This window comes from Cordyceps militaris (genome assembly GCF_000225605.1).
Source record: "Cordyceps militaris CM01 unplaced genomic scaffold CCM_S00006, whole genome shotgun sequence".
Classification (NCBI taxonomy): Eukaryota; Fungi; Ascomycota; class Sordariomycetes; order Hypocreales; family Cordycipitaceae; genus Cordyceps; species Cordyceps militaris.
This window is the reverse complement of record NW_006271974.1, coordinates 1,881,387-1,898,087: the sequence shown is the minus strand read 5'-3', so window position 1 is coordinate 1,898,087 and position 16,701 is coordinate 1,881,387. Positions and strand designations below refer to the sequence as shown.

The window sequence follows — 16,701 nt, the reverse complement described above, 5'->3', positions numbered from 1 at the left end:
GAGAGAGGGAGAGAGAAAGAGAGAGAGGGAGAGAGAAAGAGAGAGAGGGAGAGAGAAAGAGAGAGAGGGAGAGAGGCATCAACGTACGGATATGAGGGACGGCGCCCATGATGGCCTCGTGCTGCGTCTTCATGCCGCCAAAAAACGCATCCAGCTTGTCCACACTCATGCCCGGCAATGCTGCGCCCCAGCTCTCCTCCCAAGGCCGGTAGAGCTCTGCCGCAGCGTCCTTGTCCCGCGCGATATGCAGCAGGCATGCTGCTTCCGCTTGGCCTTGAAGGATTCCCGAGCCGTTAGCCGACTTGAACTTGTACGATATATCCACTTGGGGGAGGGGGGGTTACCTTGCTCGCTCCGAAGCAAGACGACGCGAGTCTGCAGGCCCGGCTGGACCGACACCGAGCGCTGGACGAAGCCGGCCCAGGATGCCAGCGTGTACGGCTCGGGAAACATTTCGACAAAGTCGGGGCTGTCAAACGCGTTGAGCTGGAGCGCGCACAGGGCCGGCGCATCGCCCGGCGCGGCATCTTCCACTTTGGACATGTCTTTGGTGGCTTTTTTTCTTCTTTCGCGGGCTTTGTTCCTCTGAGCTGATACAGACAAGTGACAGAGTTATGATTCCTGGATGAAGCGTGCGGGAAGGTGACTTTTGGTCCGTGTTTGCTTCCCGTAAGCAGGGTTTATTTTGGGTGCGGAAATCGAGGGAAACCAAAACCGAGGCTGTGAAAGGATGTGGTTTTGGTGGCGGCTTACTCACCAGCAGATTGCGCGCAAATATCCGTGCGAGGAAATTTACGGAAAATGAATATCCAATTGAAATAAAATAGACCTGTAAGCGATTCTAAATTGAAAGTCGAAATGTGTATGTTGTTGGAATATTTATCAAGTCTTGATATTAATACTTAGGGTAGCAGAGCAGTGAATTCTCCCTCCATCATCGTCCACCTGCGCTCCACACTCTTCAAAACCAACCACAAGTAAGACTGAGGTTTAAACCATTGCTAGGTATCTATTCCGGGAAAGTGCTTCATTCTTAAGGCCATTCTCACATTCTTCACTATACTTCTCCAGACCTTTTATGTCGAGGGCGTATGCTGCACACTTGCTGGGCCAGTGGCGTCGTTCCGCAGAGGGTGACGAGACACGAATATGAAGAAAACTTTCGTCTTCATTAGGAGGAACGTTTACATGTATACATGGTTTCGGTAGTGAACATGGCGTTGCCAAAGAATATAGGCGTGCAGGGGATGCGAACGAGCATTGCAGGCAACAATTTTCTGTATTCAAAGCTATAACTGGCCGCGCAGTGGCTATCTGGAGGAGCACACTGCTCTACTGTGGCGAAACACAACGACTGGTCAAGTACAAAAAAAGTTTCCCCATCGGCCAGGAGCGTAGGACGGTCTGGACCACTAGTAGCGAGGCCAGGGAGGGTAGGTCGGCCAGGACTTGGTCTCGTCGTGCTTGGTGCTGCAGCGGGAGCAAGTGACCTCGTGCTCGGTGTAGGGGGTCGCCTGCTCGGTCTTGCCCAGGAGGAAGTCCTTCATGAACTCGACCGAGTGAATGCCGGCAAAGAGGGCGTTGTGCACAAAGTCGTCCATGCCCGAGTGCTTGCCGCAGCCCCTGCACTGGGAGCGGTCCTGGAGAAAGTTGTTGCCCTTGAGCTTGAGATCGGTCGCTGGCCACAAGTTCATGTCAGCCCACGTTTCATCACTGGGGGGCATTGATTGCTTACCGTCCATGTTGAGCATGCTGGCAATGTGGGCGCGCTCCGTCTCAGTGAGCTTCCAGCAGTAAAAGGTCTGGTTGTTGTACTCAAAGACCTCGGAGGCGGCGGGCTCATCCATTGGGAGGTTGTGCATGGGAAGTGCAAGAGCCATGGTGTAGGAACAAGAATTGGGTTGGGTTGTTAAGTGTGTGGAGATTGCAGTGTATGTAGATGTGACGTTGTTGAGGTTGGAAAGGTTCTCATCCGGACACTGGGCAAAGGCAGCTATTATATAGTCAAAAGACTGGTCATGTAGGTAGCCCATGTTGAACAAAGTATCACCAATTCTCTCCGCCGATTGGCGCGTAAACGAGACATGATATCCAATATCTCGTACCTCTCAGACAATCGACGCCGTATCCGAGACATGCCTTGCCACGATGATTTTCCGCTGCATGTCGGGATGATATACCTGCATCCCCAGTCTTCCATCTCTGCGGGGATTTGGGGTAATACCTGAATCGACGCCGCTGAAGCTCAATGCTGATGTTGGCCGGTTCGCAGCCAAAGCAGAATGTCATGTCGGCCCTCAATGAGACGAAAAAGCCACAAGCGTCGATCATTTCTTTTTTTTTTCTGTATTTCTTTCACCTCGGTTTATGTCGACTCTGCTTTCCGCTTGACTCCTTATCCTACAGTCATCAAATGCCAGAGACAGACGCGGGAAGTTTGCAGTACTGATTAGGCGGCATGGGCAATAACGTGGCATACCCGATGCAAGTCTCGGAAGCAGAGCAGCTCGATCGTGTAACTGACAGCAACCACAAACTAATCAGAGCTCACGACTGCAGCTGCAAAGCCTACAAGTCTCTCCTACATACGGGCTTCAGCCAGCCTCTGGCCTTTCGATGCGGCGATCCCCTTCCCTTTTCGAGCAATTATACAGAGACATGCAAAAGGCATGTCGGACATGTACACCCGGCGGTGGACTTGCAGTGATTGCGGGATGCGGACAGGGCAACGAATTTGCACAGCTGAAGAGGAGATGACACGGAATGCTGACGACAAAATGCCGGAGGAGTGCCATTGATTGGACTGCGGAACTTTTCCCCGATCGACGCCAAAAAAGCCCAATCACGCCACAGCTGAAAACGCGCGCTGCACCTGGCCATAATTGGCTTTCGACGCGGGGTAATGAGACTGTGTATCTTTGAATGGCTCTTTGCATCCGAAAGCATGGTTGTGGCGAAGCGCTGCTCATGTCGGGATTGAAAACGACCTTGTTATCGGTCGTCGCCGTATTCTGTCCGGTCTCGGCGGTGATGCAAAGTTTGTTATTAATTGCGTGGCTGCGTGTGTTGGAAGCCACAGTTCGTGCTATGCAACATCATGTCGGTAGTTCCTGATGATGTTGTTGATGCTTCAGTTGTTCCTGTCCCGCGCCGTGTAAGCCGTCTTGGCTGCACATGTCATTAGTCGCGAGCCGCCGGGATTGGAACACCAAATTCTAAGCTGCATATTAGTTAGAAAGAAGATAAATTTATAGAAGGAAAAAAGGACCTTGGGAGGCTTATCAGATAAGGCTATTCATAAAGGGCTAAAGAAGGTATATGAGTGACTGCCCAAATACGTGCGGTGCAGCGTCACCAGAATATGGCGCGGTGGCTGTGGCTGAGGGCACCAAAGAATCCGCGACCTAAACGTCCTTGATTTTTTTGTTTTTAAATAGATACGATATACTACTCTAGATATGATAACCATTGGCTATTCTACGCAAGTTTAAAAAATCCGCTGGTTCCTTTTCAGTTAAACAGAGAAAATCAAGGGAGGGGTTCGTGTCACAGCCACTGTAGATTTACTGCCGACATGCAACACACGCAGGCTTCATTTTGCCCTCGTTTGTCTTCTTTCCTGTCTGCGTCTTTGCGCTCTTATTCCTCAGCACCCTGGCAGCTTCTGCTTCTTCTTCTTGCACTCAATCATTTTTCGTCGGAGCATCCCGGCTATCATTTCCTTACCAACTGCATTATACCATCATACCCCCTTCCTGCCAGCTCGACGCCGCCGCCACATCAACGACGAGACGTCCTACGACCCCTTCACCTCGATTCGCGCCGATCCAGAGCAAGTCTCGACATGCCAGAACAAAACCGAGAAGAAAAGGGAAACTTGGCGATAGCTCTTGCCAGCCTCTCCGCACTGCAAAACCCAGAAGCTATAGGGTACATAAGTACACACCGGTCCCAACTAGGTACTTGGCGGCTTCGGCTTCGGAGATGTTAGGCGGCGGCCGCGGCTGAGTGCGCTTGCCAGTGGGCGCGCGCAGGCGAGACACGAGACCAAGACGGCGGTAGATTTTGCGACAGCGTCGTTAGATATTCGTATAGCCTTTCCCAGAATTCAGGATGACAAAGGATATTGCGATAGGTGAGACTTACCACAATCGCAAGTGCGACGCTAAATCCTGGTCCAAAATCCTCAGCAGCACCGTTTTCTGGCCACCAAGGGACCTGGCGTGTTATAAACCGGTGATATCTTGGTCGCGGATCATCACGAAAAAGAAGATGACTAGAACAACAGTCGGGAAGCTAATGACTGTGATTAAGAGGCGGAAATAATAGCAGCCGGCCAGCCTCTGCGGTAACAGAATTAAGGATTACTGTTATATGGTGCGAGACGACAACGAGATATAATCTTTGCGTAGCTGCGGCAGTGAAGTGAAAGTCCCGGGGTTCTGCGCTGCGGTTGCGCGGCACGCAAATACCTTGGACGCCAGCCAATGCGGCGAGAAATGATAGGGCCGTCTGCCGCCGTCCATGCCACCGTGTTGATGATGAGAGCACTGAGCAGGCAAGACCAGATCAAGACTATCTCGCATCGGATTCCCAATCGGCCAGCGGAGGGTAGGAACGGGTACGCGACGATGGGCAGCACCGTCAGCACGACCAAGAGTTGCTTATCGAGTGCGTGCAGCATGGTCTCTTCGGGGAGATCCGCCAAGGTATTTTTGCCGCTGGAATCTATTTGTGCCATTTTCCCTGTAACTTTTGAGGGGGTTGACGGCCAGCACTCCGGAGATGGGACTGGAGCAGGGTGGCTTTTTTTTCCAGCCTCTTGCCAGGTATTTGAAGAAAGAGGCGGCTTGGAGCTGATCCAGAGAAGGAAGTGATTGATCAAGGGTGTTGGGCGAAAGAAGTTGGCAAGTGCTGTGATGCGTGGTGGTGGACACTTATATGTGCGCTTTCATGTTGGGACATGCGCCGGCTTGAGTCGCGAGACAACTTCACATAATAGGGTTTTCCTTTTGTTCAAAACATAAATCCAAAAGCCAACTTTGGCTAATATAGTTGGTTGTATGCGAGCTTTTGCTAGTAGCTACCCAGACGTTGGTTTGAGGGCAGGTGGCGATGGCTTGGACAATGCCGTCACCTTTCTAGAAACTCAGTTGCAAAAATTAATCCCACTAGGAGTGGTACTAAAATAAATCAAGATTACAAAATATTTTTTTTATATTCATGTTCGAAATTACTCATACTTGAGACTACGCAGATTCTGCTCGTCTCATGGAGGCTATCGCAGTATTGAGACCATTAGAGTCCAGCGTCGTTGTAAACATGTACTCTATATCAGCATGCATAACATTCTACTAGAAGACATGATTAGAAAAGCTGAGGGACCGCGCTTGGATGACCCTTGAAGTACATTCTATTTTGTTTACTCCGCTATTAAACTGTCTGGCGGATTTCAGGCTGCAAGCGCTTTGAGGAGGCGGAGCCTCGAGGCTATAAATAGGCAGCAGCCGCTACTTTCTACCTTGATACACTCGTTCCTTGTTCCATTGGATCTTGTGTCTACGGGTTCTTGAAGCCATGGCAATAAAAGTTGACATATCGGAAGGCCCGAAAATGGTGATGTAGTAGCCAGTCACATTGGCGGAATGGGCTCAACTCAGAAGCAAAGTCGCAAGCTGGGGAATCTCTAGAAAAAAAAAGAAGAGGAGAGAATTACTTCAATTTCCTGCGACAATTAAATTAGACGTGAGTAGACTCTTTTTTCCCGAGTGCAACGATCAAATCCAAGATATTTGGTGGTAGGTCATGTTGAGATTCGTTCCACGATTGGGCAGCAATGCTTAACAGTGGTACGCATGCAGAGTGGCCTGGCCAATCACCAAGATTGATACGAGTTATTTTGGGCGCGCTCATCACTCATTGTGGGAGTTTGGTGCCTGATATGTGCGAGGCTGACCGCAGTTGGTGCATCAACCAGCGAGCAGATCCAGATGTTAAAACAAGAGTCGAAACCAATACCAAATCGTAGCGACCGATGTAAGAGAATCATGAGTAAAGATCCGCTCAAGCAAACTGTGTTGCCTTGAGATGCCGGCCGGGTTATGTGGCCACCGGCTACGGATGGACACTTCCCCAAGTCATCGTAGATGCGGCCCGGTTACGCTTGAAGGATCCAAGCAAGCCCATGGCTTCGGATCCCTGCAGCCCAAGGCTGATTGAGCTGTTGGGCAACTCTTTCACGGGCCAACTCTGCCACCGGCCAACTATGAATCTGTTCACTGATTCAAGACATGCATTCAGGCCAGAATTTGTCATACTTTTCGAGGCGCTTTCTTTCACGGCAGGCGTGCATAACAGTGAATGAAGCCTTTGCAAACACGTGAAGCACACCTGTTCTTGCAAGACTATTCTTGTCGGGTAGAATTGTTGTCTCTGTCAAAAACAAATCTGCAGCTCTACCTTTGTACTTTACGGTCTTACTCTTACAAGCGAGCGACATCCCCAACATATCGGATCTGGTCTGTAAAATACTATTTTCTTCAATGGCGGCAGAGCGAAAGTCGCTGCTGGAAGCAGTCTTTGACCACTTGGTCTTGCCATCGAAGCTTCCAGCCGCACCAGAAGACGACCCTGCCCTGCTCAACTGGGAGGTTGCTACCCGCCTGATTACAGCATGCAAGCAGCTTCAGAGCACAGATCTAACCGGTCACTGGAAGACTTTGGAGACTTGTCTGTTGCTGACACGCAAACACCACCGTCCGGCCTCGGTCGAGACGCTGGTCGCAACTTTGTCTACCATTGCGCAGGGTGACGGCGCGAACTGGCTTGCCCTACATATTGCGCAGCAAAATGCTGCCATTATTATCCATAAAAATGTCGAGTAAGTCCAACCGTGTTAAGCTGCACCCCTACTCTCTGGTTCTGACCACTACTGCAGAACCGATGAGGTCGTGTTTGAGGCATTCGAGGTGTCGGCCTCTGCTCCTGCCGTGCTCGAAGCCAAGTACGCCCTCCTATGGCCCTTTCCTTGTCGCGCTGTCGCCATCCCAATGACCGAGTTCGCCAAGCCATTGCTGCAAGAAACAATAGCCAGATTCATGGAGCAGGCCACGGAAATTACCTTTGATCAATTTGCCGCCCGAGCCTTGAAGGGGAACAAGCTCGTCGTCGAAACACGCGACACGCCGAGCCCGGCACTCGTTACAGAGATGCTCATGTCCTTTCTGCAGGCTATGGGAAGGGAATTTCCGGTCACTACGGTGCAAAAGCGCGTCAGAGACGATGTAGTATTGGGATCATCAGAGCAGCCCTGGAGACGTTCGCCGTATTGGCTGTTGCTTCGTGTCTTTGCTCAGCGATTCATGGTGGACGTATTCGATCCGGATCCATGTGCGAGCCGCATTCGCTACAAGCTGCTCATGTGCATCGTCTTGGCTCATCTGCTCGCCGAGTGCCAAACGAGTCTGCACCCGGAGCGGGTACTGCTGCTGCAAGCGAAGCTTTGCCGTCGGCTCGCGAAATTGCAAACAGAGATTGCAAACGCTCCGGCAGAGGTTCGACAGAGCTACGGAAAACAATTCTTCGAGCAAAAAAGGTTTTTCGAATGGACTGTTACAACGGCCAAGCATGTCGTCGAGGCCCTTTGGGAGGAGCACAAACGAAAGACGGTGCGGCCAATTCCTCTTCTCCCACGGAGTGCCGATCAAAGCGACCTGGTCCTCCAGCTTGCAAATAGCGGCCCAAAACTCAGAGAGCTTCTCTCAGCAAACATCGCCCTGCCTCAGCGTACTTCGGTGCTCAGCGTTCCGTCGCAGGCAGAAGGAACAGTAGAGCAAGTCAATAAGGTCGCGACTCAGCACTCCAAGCTTGTAAAAGCTGCTCAGAAAGCCAAGTCAGAGCTACAGAAGTCATTTCTCACACCTGAGGACTCATGCTTGAGGATGGCTCGGGCGATTACGACCTACATGGGTGCGGTGGGAAGCCAGTATGCTGACGACGCTATACTCACGAGCCAGTATTTACTCAATCTGTTTGAGTTGTGGGTTTTCATGGACCTTGGAGCTATCAGCATTTTTCCAGCACTCAAAGAATACCACCCAGTATTTGTGCCCGAGGCTCTCGACATGCTCTGCTTTATAGATAAGAGTGACATGGCTCGACTTCGCAAAGTGCAACAACACATTGCCGAGCGCATCGCACTCTGTTCTGACCCTACGCAAACCATCTTTACCGACCCCATGAACAAGGCCGCATTTGCTACGACATACATGAGAGAGTATGGGGAGCAATATGGACTGGAATCCCTCAGGGAGCGGATTGAGGCGGCGTCTGTCAAGTCTGTCGAGGTCAAACGTCGAGAGCTCACCCAAATCATGTCCAAGCACCAACAGTTGACGGCCGAGATGCAAAGTTTCCATTGTGTGTGCAAGCGGCAGCGCGACGGCAGCCTCGACGTCCGCGGATGCACCCGATGCTACAAGGCACGAACTCGCGCGCGCCTCGATATCAAAGTTCACGAAGAGTTCCTCCCCCGAAAGAATACACATAAAGCTGCTGTTTTGCTGGAGCTAGATATACCTGAGTTTTTGGCGGCATATCGCGATGCTACTTGGCGCCTGGCAATGCTGGGGTGGGAGAACCAGACGAGACAACGTGACGCGGTCATTGTCTTGGCCGACTTTGAGCCTTTGAAGCTGTGGCAGAATAAGACCAAGTCAAGCACCTCGATTACACTAGCTTCCCAGAGTAAAGCCTATCTGCAAACCCACTATAGGAAGCTGAAGATGCCGACGAAGGAAGTCGAGGTGCTGCTCCCCTTCGGTCCGACATTTGCGTACTACGACGCAGAAAACGGCATCTGGGCAAACGACTGCAGAGACCCGCCGTGGTATCACAATCTACTGGGCCCATGGCTTCCCAAAGGAATTACAGATCCCTTTGGTCAACCTCTGCTCTACAGAGATGGCCACGACCACCCAAGCTCTTACGAAGTCGCCGCCAATCAAAACAAATGCCCTCCTGGCATGTCCTACCATGAGTTTGAGGCACTTCAGGGAGCCATATCTGGTTCGTATAGGCGATGGATGGTGCTGCTGCTTGAATTGGGGTCTACCAACCTGAACCTCAGCACTGCCTCGACGGTCAAGTGCTTCAGACGGCTGGCGTTGCAGTCTGGGCCACGGCATGCAACAGGCAAGCGGGATGTCCTGGGTAAAGTCCACTCCGCGTTCCATGACAGTGGCTTTTGCGAATCGTTGGAGCATCAGATTCGCCTGCGTTTGAGTGCCTTGCAGTCTGGTAGAAGAGACCTGAATGGTATGAGTATTCTCACAACTTTCACCCTGCGACTGCTACACTTGGGCCCAGAGAGCAACAAACCAAACGCCACGGCTCTTCTAGATGAGATGCGCACTCTCCTCTCTCAGTGGATTAGCCAGCTTCGTCAGGAAGTGAGGTCCACAGGGGACGGGGAGACGGCACGCAGGGCTGCCGCCAGCGCAGTCCATGCATCATTGCTTTGTCGCCAGACCTTTATGGGCACCTCATTCAACGAGACTCCTCTTGGGAAGAAGGATGCTGCGCATTTCTTCAGAGCATCCATTGCGCTTTCGGAGAACCTCATCGTAGACTTGGATGCCGTTTCTCCAGATCTGCAGCAGCTTCTAGCGCAATATCTGAGCTGGGCGAGCAGTACAAGCGACAAAATTCAAGAGATGACGTTTCAGAACACTTCAGTACTGGAGAAAATAATTAACGAAACATGGCCACATTTTGGAGGCTCGGAACCACGATCATTCTCAAGCTGGAAGTTCTGCCATGGGGGTGAATGGCTCGAATGCAGGACTATTGCGACAAAGATTGTCTCCTCACAGACCATCCATTACAATCCTCTCCAAGGTCATCTATTGATAGATGGTAAGGCCCTCGGACGACTGCCGTTCGCGATTCAACAAGATGCGGGCATTTTGGAGCTTTTCCAGGGCCGTCACCTCCTCACCAGGGCTTCAGGTGTCGCCGGAATGGAGTATCAGATCATCAGCAATGCCCACAAACACGAAGTTCATGTCGGAATAAGCCAAGGCGAAGTCATCATTCGCGCCAGATTCGGAGTTCACCTCCTCCAGTACGTTCCCCGCCAGCTATTTCGAAGCCATTCCACATCGGACCTTCCCTTGAGGCTGGTGGATGACTGCGTGCACTGGCTCAATCTACTCACCAGCGACCTGGAGATTCGACGGAAGCCAGACATATGGGCTTCAAAATTTTCCAACTGGGTATTAAACGTCCCGACCAAGACGGCGACGCGCAAAGGCGTCAGGTTGACAATGAACGGTGTGGAGAGAGGCAAGAAGTGGACAAATCTCGTCGAGCCACAGTCGCGCGTCGGCGGGCTCATTGCCAACATTTTCAGACACTTTGAGGATCCTACCAACTTGATCATTTATCAGAGTGGCAACAGCCGTCTCTGGGTCGAGATTAAGCGACTGGAGATGCACTTCTTTGTCAACCATGGCCTTTTGCGTTCGAACCAACTGAAGGCCGAGGTTGACCCCGTGCAGGATATCGGCGCGCTCTATGGTCTGGAGAGCAAGCTTGTTCTCCGGAGCATCACCAATCCTCGCCATAAAAGCGTCATTGTTCCTATCGGATCCTGTTGCTGGGAGAGGAGAGGGCCGCACGTGTCGGTCAGGATATCAAACTCCGGGCAGTATGCTCTCTTCACTGTCGATCCGCTTCTAGGCAGGCTGAGTTGTGCCCCGGAGCCGGCGTTGTTTTATTTGAAAGCTCTCATTCATGCCTTGACGTCGTTTCCCCTACTGGATAAACTCACTGGGCGGACCGGAACAGAAGAGGCGTGCAGGTGCCTGACTGCCGCCCAAAGCCAGCCGTGGAAGCCACTTAATTTGATCCCGAGGGACACCTTGTCAACCATCATGAAGCTGAGTCCGAAGAGGGAGTATTATCCACCTCATCTTAAACTTTACCAGCATGTGACTTGGGATCAAAATTTGACGGCCACAGTCCAGCACGAGCAGCTCGCAATCCACGCAGGCGATATACTACGTCAGTCACGAGCATTGGCCACGTTTGATGGCTCTACAAAGAACCAGGAGGCGAGTAATAATCTTCTACCTGACATGAGCTCCCTCTCTCTCCGGGGTATCCTCCGTCGTCAAATCTACGAGCGCATAGAGCACCCTTCCGACATCGAACTCTTATCCCAGGTCAGCCAGAACGAGCGTTACCGCCAACGTGGCGCAGATTCGGAAGAAAATGTCAGAGTGTATCGTAGCGTCAAGCAGCTGCGAAATGAGTCGAGCAAGCTTCCACTAGCCCAGTCTTTGTACCCAATGCTAAAGAAGTGGCAATCTTTCGACGGCTTCAACGATTCGCTCGATACGCTCAATACCCTGGATATTGCGCGAATATTGAATGCCGAAGCATCGGAGATGTTTGGGCCATTAATTGGACGGCTCAGGTCATCTTCTGATGTGGCCCAAGACCACATCGCTCAATTGAGTGTCGCGCTCTTTGTATTTGGCACAGATCGTAGCGCAAACGCCGTCGAGTGGTTGGCGGCCATCGGAAGCAACTCTCTTTTGCTAGAAATACAGCCACCCGACATTGAAAGATTCTCGAGTATTGGTGTTGATCAAGGCTTTAATAAATCGGCTATCAGGAAGCTGGTCGTATCTTGTCAGGACAATTATGCCGTGTACTTATCAGAGGACAAAGTAGCCCGCAAGGCTCGATCCGCTGTGGCAGCCACTGCAGACGCCTACGATTACAAAATCAAGCAAGAGGCTGAGAGTATCGCTTCATGGCTGTCTAGTTTATGGCCCAATGTGCCTCTCATAGACCAATTCCGTCTGAGATGCAACGAACTGGGGTTGGAGGTACTGGGAGAGAATACGTGGACTTTTTTGGAGCCCGAGCTACAACGTCTTTCACAAAACCATGCGCTGTCGAAATATGTCAACTCACTCGAAGCCGCGGTCGAGTCACTACGCGAGGACGGAGACGGAGAAGGCGACAATGGTCATATCCTTATCGAGAGCGAGAGTGCCTGCCATGTTGTTGTTCCGTCATCTCCCCTCGTTCATGCAGTTTCTGCGTTTCGAGTCCCATCTATTTCGGAGATTTTGTGTACTATCAAAGAACCAATTGGGACAAGATCTTTGGAAGTTTCCCATCGCGGCAAGGTGCCGTCTCCAGAGGTTGCTTGTCAAACTAGGGATGAAAGCATTCTAAAACGACTCCCATCCATCTCGAGGGAGCTTTCTACACTACTTAGATTGGTTCAGCCGTTCAAAAGTTCTCGAAATATGATACAGCAGCAATATGGCCAAGACCTTGAAAAGTCCATTGTGGCAATGGCAGTGTCTCTCGAGAAGCCCAAGCCCAAAGCCGCCCCTCTCAATTCGGAACAAGACGATATCGCTGCTCAAATTGTCAGCGTCCAGCAAGACCTGTATTCTCAATTACATGATATCAGTCAGCTCTTGACGCGACAACATGCTTGCCACTTCTGGCTCGATGCTGGTCAACTTTGGCCGTGCAGTTCACTTACCACGATGCTGGAGCAGCTGCGTCTCAAAAGCTACGGAACCTTTCCACAACCACTACAACAGTCGCTCGTTCATTTAGGCATTTCAGTCACCAAGTTGCAACACTTGCTACGTATAGAGGATGCGCAATCAGCTTGCGACGATAAAAGGCTACGCGGAGAGTTGGAAGTCGAGGGCCACTCCAATTGGAGCCCTGCCGACTTTCCAGAATGGCTGCTTTTGGAAATTGACAATAATATCCTCATACGACCATTACAGGTAGATGTCGCCAAGGCCATCGTATCTCCACAATCGGGCCAGAACTCCGTCTTGCAGATGAACATGGGAACAGGCAAAACATCAATCGTAATGCCAATGGCGGCAATCATATTGGCGGATACTACCCGACTCTGTAGAGTCATTGTCCCCAAAGCTCTGCTACTGCAGACGGCGCAGGTACTTCAGAGCCGTATCGGCGGACTCATCGGCCGTCAAGTCCGCCACATCCCATTCTCTAGACACTCGGCTTCCGACGCAGCCACACTTTCTACATACAAGAGTATTCATGAAGAGATTCTGCAGATGGGTGGCCTCATGCTATGCATTCCAGCCCATGTTCTTTCGTTCAAATTGAGCGGGCTGCAGCGTCTTGCAGACCATCGACTGGAGGAGGGCAAACAAATGGTGGAAATTCAGAAGTGGCTGGATTCTACGTGTCGTGATATTTTGGATGAGTCTGACATGACTCTGTCTGTTCATACGCAACTCATCTATCCTAGCGGAGATTTGACAACACTTGATGGTCATCCGTATCGCTGGCTGGTCGTGGAGCACCTTCTAGGTCTTGTGGAGAGCCATTCATCAAATCTGCAAAAGTCTTTTGAAGGAAAAATTGTTGTTGTTAAGAGACGGCAAGGCTTTCCGATCCTACACTTCATCACGACAGAGCCTGAGGATGCGCTAAATGAGCTGCTTGTTGATGATATATGCGACGGTCGGCTACCACAGCTTCAGATTCGAGAGTCCGGATCCAAGGATACGAAGAACCTTATCAGGAAGATTATAAACGGCGCAAATGTCTCCTCGTCAGAATGGGAAACCGCGTTGGCTTCACTGAAAGACGATACATTTGGGCCCAAAACTCTCTACCTTGTCCGCGGACTGATATCACAACGTATTCTCGTGGTTTGTCTGAAGAAAAAATGGAATATTCAGTACGGTCTGCATCCAGACAGGCAACCCATTGCCGTGCCATTCGAAGCAAAGGGAATTCCTTCGCAAGCGGCCGAGTACGGACATCCAGACACGACACTGCTTCTCACGTGTCTCGCTTTCTATCAACAGGGACTTTCCAAGGAGCAGCTGAAGCAAGGACTACAGGGTGTCGTGCAATCTGACGATGCAGCTGCCCACTACGATCGGTGGGTTTGCTCCTGCACCGCCCTGCCCTCCTCGCTCCGGTCCTGGAGTATGCTCGACCCCGAGAATGAGGTCCAGATGGAGACACTTTGGGCGTACCTGCGTTTTGACCGCACTGTAGTGAACCATCACCTCAATACCTATATTTTCCCTCGATTCGCAAAGCAGTTTCCGGTAAAACTCGTGGCGTCCGGGTGGGATATTCCATTGCTGCACTCGGGTGGTGGCAGCCAACCACGCTGTTTGACAACAGGCTTCAGCGGAACCAATGACAACAAACACATCCTTCCACAAACTATTGAGCAGAATGACTTGCCCGAGTTACTCAACACGAATGCGCAAGTACTGTGTCACCTTCTGGACAGAAGAAATGCAGACTGCCACTTGACGGCCGAGGCGGGGGTTCGATTCGACGAGAAAGCCACTCTGATGTTTCTCTGCAAAAATGACATTCGAGTACTCATCGATGCAGGTGCACATATTCTTGAAATGGGGAACCACGAGGTTGCCAGAAAGTGGCTCAATATTGATACGCAAGCGCAAGGCGCCATCTATTTTGGGGCCAACAGCCAAATCATGGTGTGCTCCAGATTTCAAAAAGAGCCAATGCCACTGATTGCTAGTCCGTTTGCCAATGATATGGAGGCATGTGTCGTGTACATTGACGAAGGGCACACTCGAGGAACGGATTTGAAGCTGCCAGCAGACGCAAAGGGGGCAGTGACGTTGAGCTTGGGCCAAACCAAGGATCAGACTGTACAAGCTGCGATGAGACTGAGACAGCTCGGGACAACTCAATCGGTCGCCTTCCTAGCGCCGCCAGAGGTATACCGTGCCATTCTTGACCTGCGTCCGGCTCGCACGCAAGACGAAGTCGGACCCTACCATCTCACCTCGCAAGACGTCGTCCGCTGGTTGCTTGATCAAAGTTGCAAAGCCAATCAGCAGATGATGGGTCTCCATCTCTCGCAGTGTTGGGACTTTTGCCGTCGCACCGATATGTTGTGGAAGCACCCCGACTACGCCACGAGCGGGAACGACCTCAAAAAGGTACTCGGTGTAATTCGACAGGAAGAGCAGCAGACCCTGCAGCACATGTACGGTCCTGGGGGTCCTCCCGTGCCGACGGACCGCCTCCGTCTGACTTCTCGCCGCCTCTTAACGTTCACCCAGAACGTGGAGCGAATGGCCAGACACGGGCAGTCGAGCTGCTCGTCAGCGCTCATGGAAGTAGAACAGGAACGGGAGGTGGTGCTGGAGGTTGAGCACATGCGTGAAAAGGAAACGCAAAGACGGCACGTTGCGCTTACTTTTCCAGGTCCTGATCGTGGCCTGCTAGACTTTGTAAAGACTGGCTGCCTTGATACGCGCGCCACCCGCTCACAGGCGCCGCTGATGCAGGCCTTTGAGTACATCGGAAAGACCAAGATTGGGAGACTGTTTAGAATACAGGCAACAAAATCTTGTCTCTACGTCTCTCGCGAATTTGTTCGTACGATTGCAGCGAACAAGATGATGGAGAAGGAGGATATTGTGGTGAGTCGGTCGTTGAGCAGGGTTCCCATGGTCAGCATACTAACGATCAACAGCGTCCCGTACATTGGATTCTGTGGAATCCGTCGACGGAAACCGGTCTCATCATCATACCGGAGGAGGCGGATGTTGTCATACCTCTGCTTCGCAAGATGGCCAAGCCGCTTGTCTGGCTGCTAGGCTACACTGCTCCCGTGACAAAATCAATGCAGAGTTTCCATTGCCTCAGCTACCTGACGGTCCCCCGATGGCCCAGCATTCGCCAGATACCCTCGTGGCTCGGCATTGAAGTTGGCATCTTCAGTGGGCGATTATACTTTGACTTTGCAGAGTACGAAGCGCTGCTCGCATGGCTGGGTCTCCTCCCCGACCAGGAAATGGCGGCTTGTTTCGGCCGCCGTCAAAGCGAACAGCCCCTACAGTTTCTGCAAGAATGGCTCGCTTTCCGGCGTCAGACGGAAGATATTCTCTACACCCCGGTCGGGTTCGTCTGTCAGCGACGAATGCTCCACGAGAGCCACTTCTTCTTCTCCCGCTCCGCGGGCGCGTCCTTGGCGGAGGGCACAATGGGCTCAATGGGGCGCGAAGAGATGTTTGGTCATGATGACGATGATGATGATGAAGAAGATGATATGCAGGTTGACTAGTTGAAGTGTTGTGGAGATTTTTGCGAATTTTGTGGCAATTGTGGGCTGGTTTGCTTGGAATCCATTGTATGTAAGGATGATAGGGCAAAACATGGATGGAAATGTCGGAAATAGATTGTTTACTGTATCTATCGACTGGCGCATGTAGTTCTGTCATGGCCTGCTATCTCCCGTTTAACCCACCAGCACTATATCATCGGCGGCTCTCGTCTTGTTGTACAATCAGCATTGACACTTGACTAGTCGATTCATTCAAGATGGTGGCTTGATGGATCGAAGATTCCGCGTATTCCGCCCACAAGATGGCAGTAGCCTTGTGGATAATGTCCGAGAATAGGACAATATTGATCAATGATGAGCTTGACGGCCGACGAGTCGGCCAATACGGCTCTGGAGTGTCTGGGCTGTCTGTGGTAATTACAATACAGCTCTGAAGTGCCTGCGCTGTCAGCGGTAATTAATTATGCTGCAATAAAGCCGGCGCTGGAGTTGACTCATAACGCCGGCGACGAAGCGACGACAAACAAACTGGTGGAGACCTCTCGTGGAAATCA

The 16,701-nt window shown here is 51.5% G+C and overlaps 3 protein-coding genes across 3 annotated transcripts; 1 reads left to right on the top strand and 2 right to left on the bottom strand.

Annotated features, from left to right (window-relative positions):
* Nucleotides 1-1,412: 1,412 nt before the first annotated feature.
* On the bottom strand, nucleotides 1,413-2,033 carry CCM_07855 (RNA binding protein; the record flags this gene model as incomplete). The annotated part of the gene is made up of 2 exons (XM_006672995.1): nucleotides 1,413-1,678; nucleotides 1,736-2,033. 2 exons carry the CDS (start codon nucleotides 2,031-2,033, stop codon nucleotides 1,413-1,415), a joined length of 564 nt encoding a protein of 187 aa, XP_006673058.1.
* A 1,922-nt stretch (nucleotides 2,034-3,955) lies between these two features.
* CCM_07854 (uncharacterized protein) lies at nucleotides 3,956-4,741 on the bottom strand (the record flags this gene model as incomplete). Its single annotated transcript, XM_006672994.1, has 3 exons — nucleotides 3,956-4,096; nucleotides 4,147-4,276; nucleotides 4,473-4,741. The coding sequence occupies 3 exons, from the start codon at nucleotides 4,739-4,741 to the stop codon at nucleotides 3,956-3,958; spliced, it is 540 nt and encodes a 179-aa protein (XP_006673057.1).
* Nucleotides 4,742-6,542: 1,801 nt separating this feature from the next.
* CCM_07853 (uncharacterized protein) lies at nucleotides 6,543-16,147 on the top strand (the record flags this gene model as incomplete). Its single annotated transcript, XM_006672993.1, has 3 exons — nucleotides 6,543-6,880; nucleotides 6,938-15,503; nucleotides 15,557-16,147. 3 exons carry the CDS (start codon nucleotides 6,543-6,545, stop codon nucleotides 16,145-16,147), a joined length of 9,495 nt encoding a protein of 3,164 aa, XP_006673056.1.
* Nucleotides 16,148-16,701: the final 554 nt, after the last annotated feature.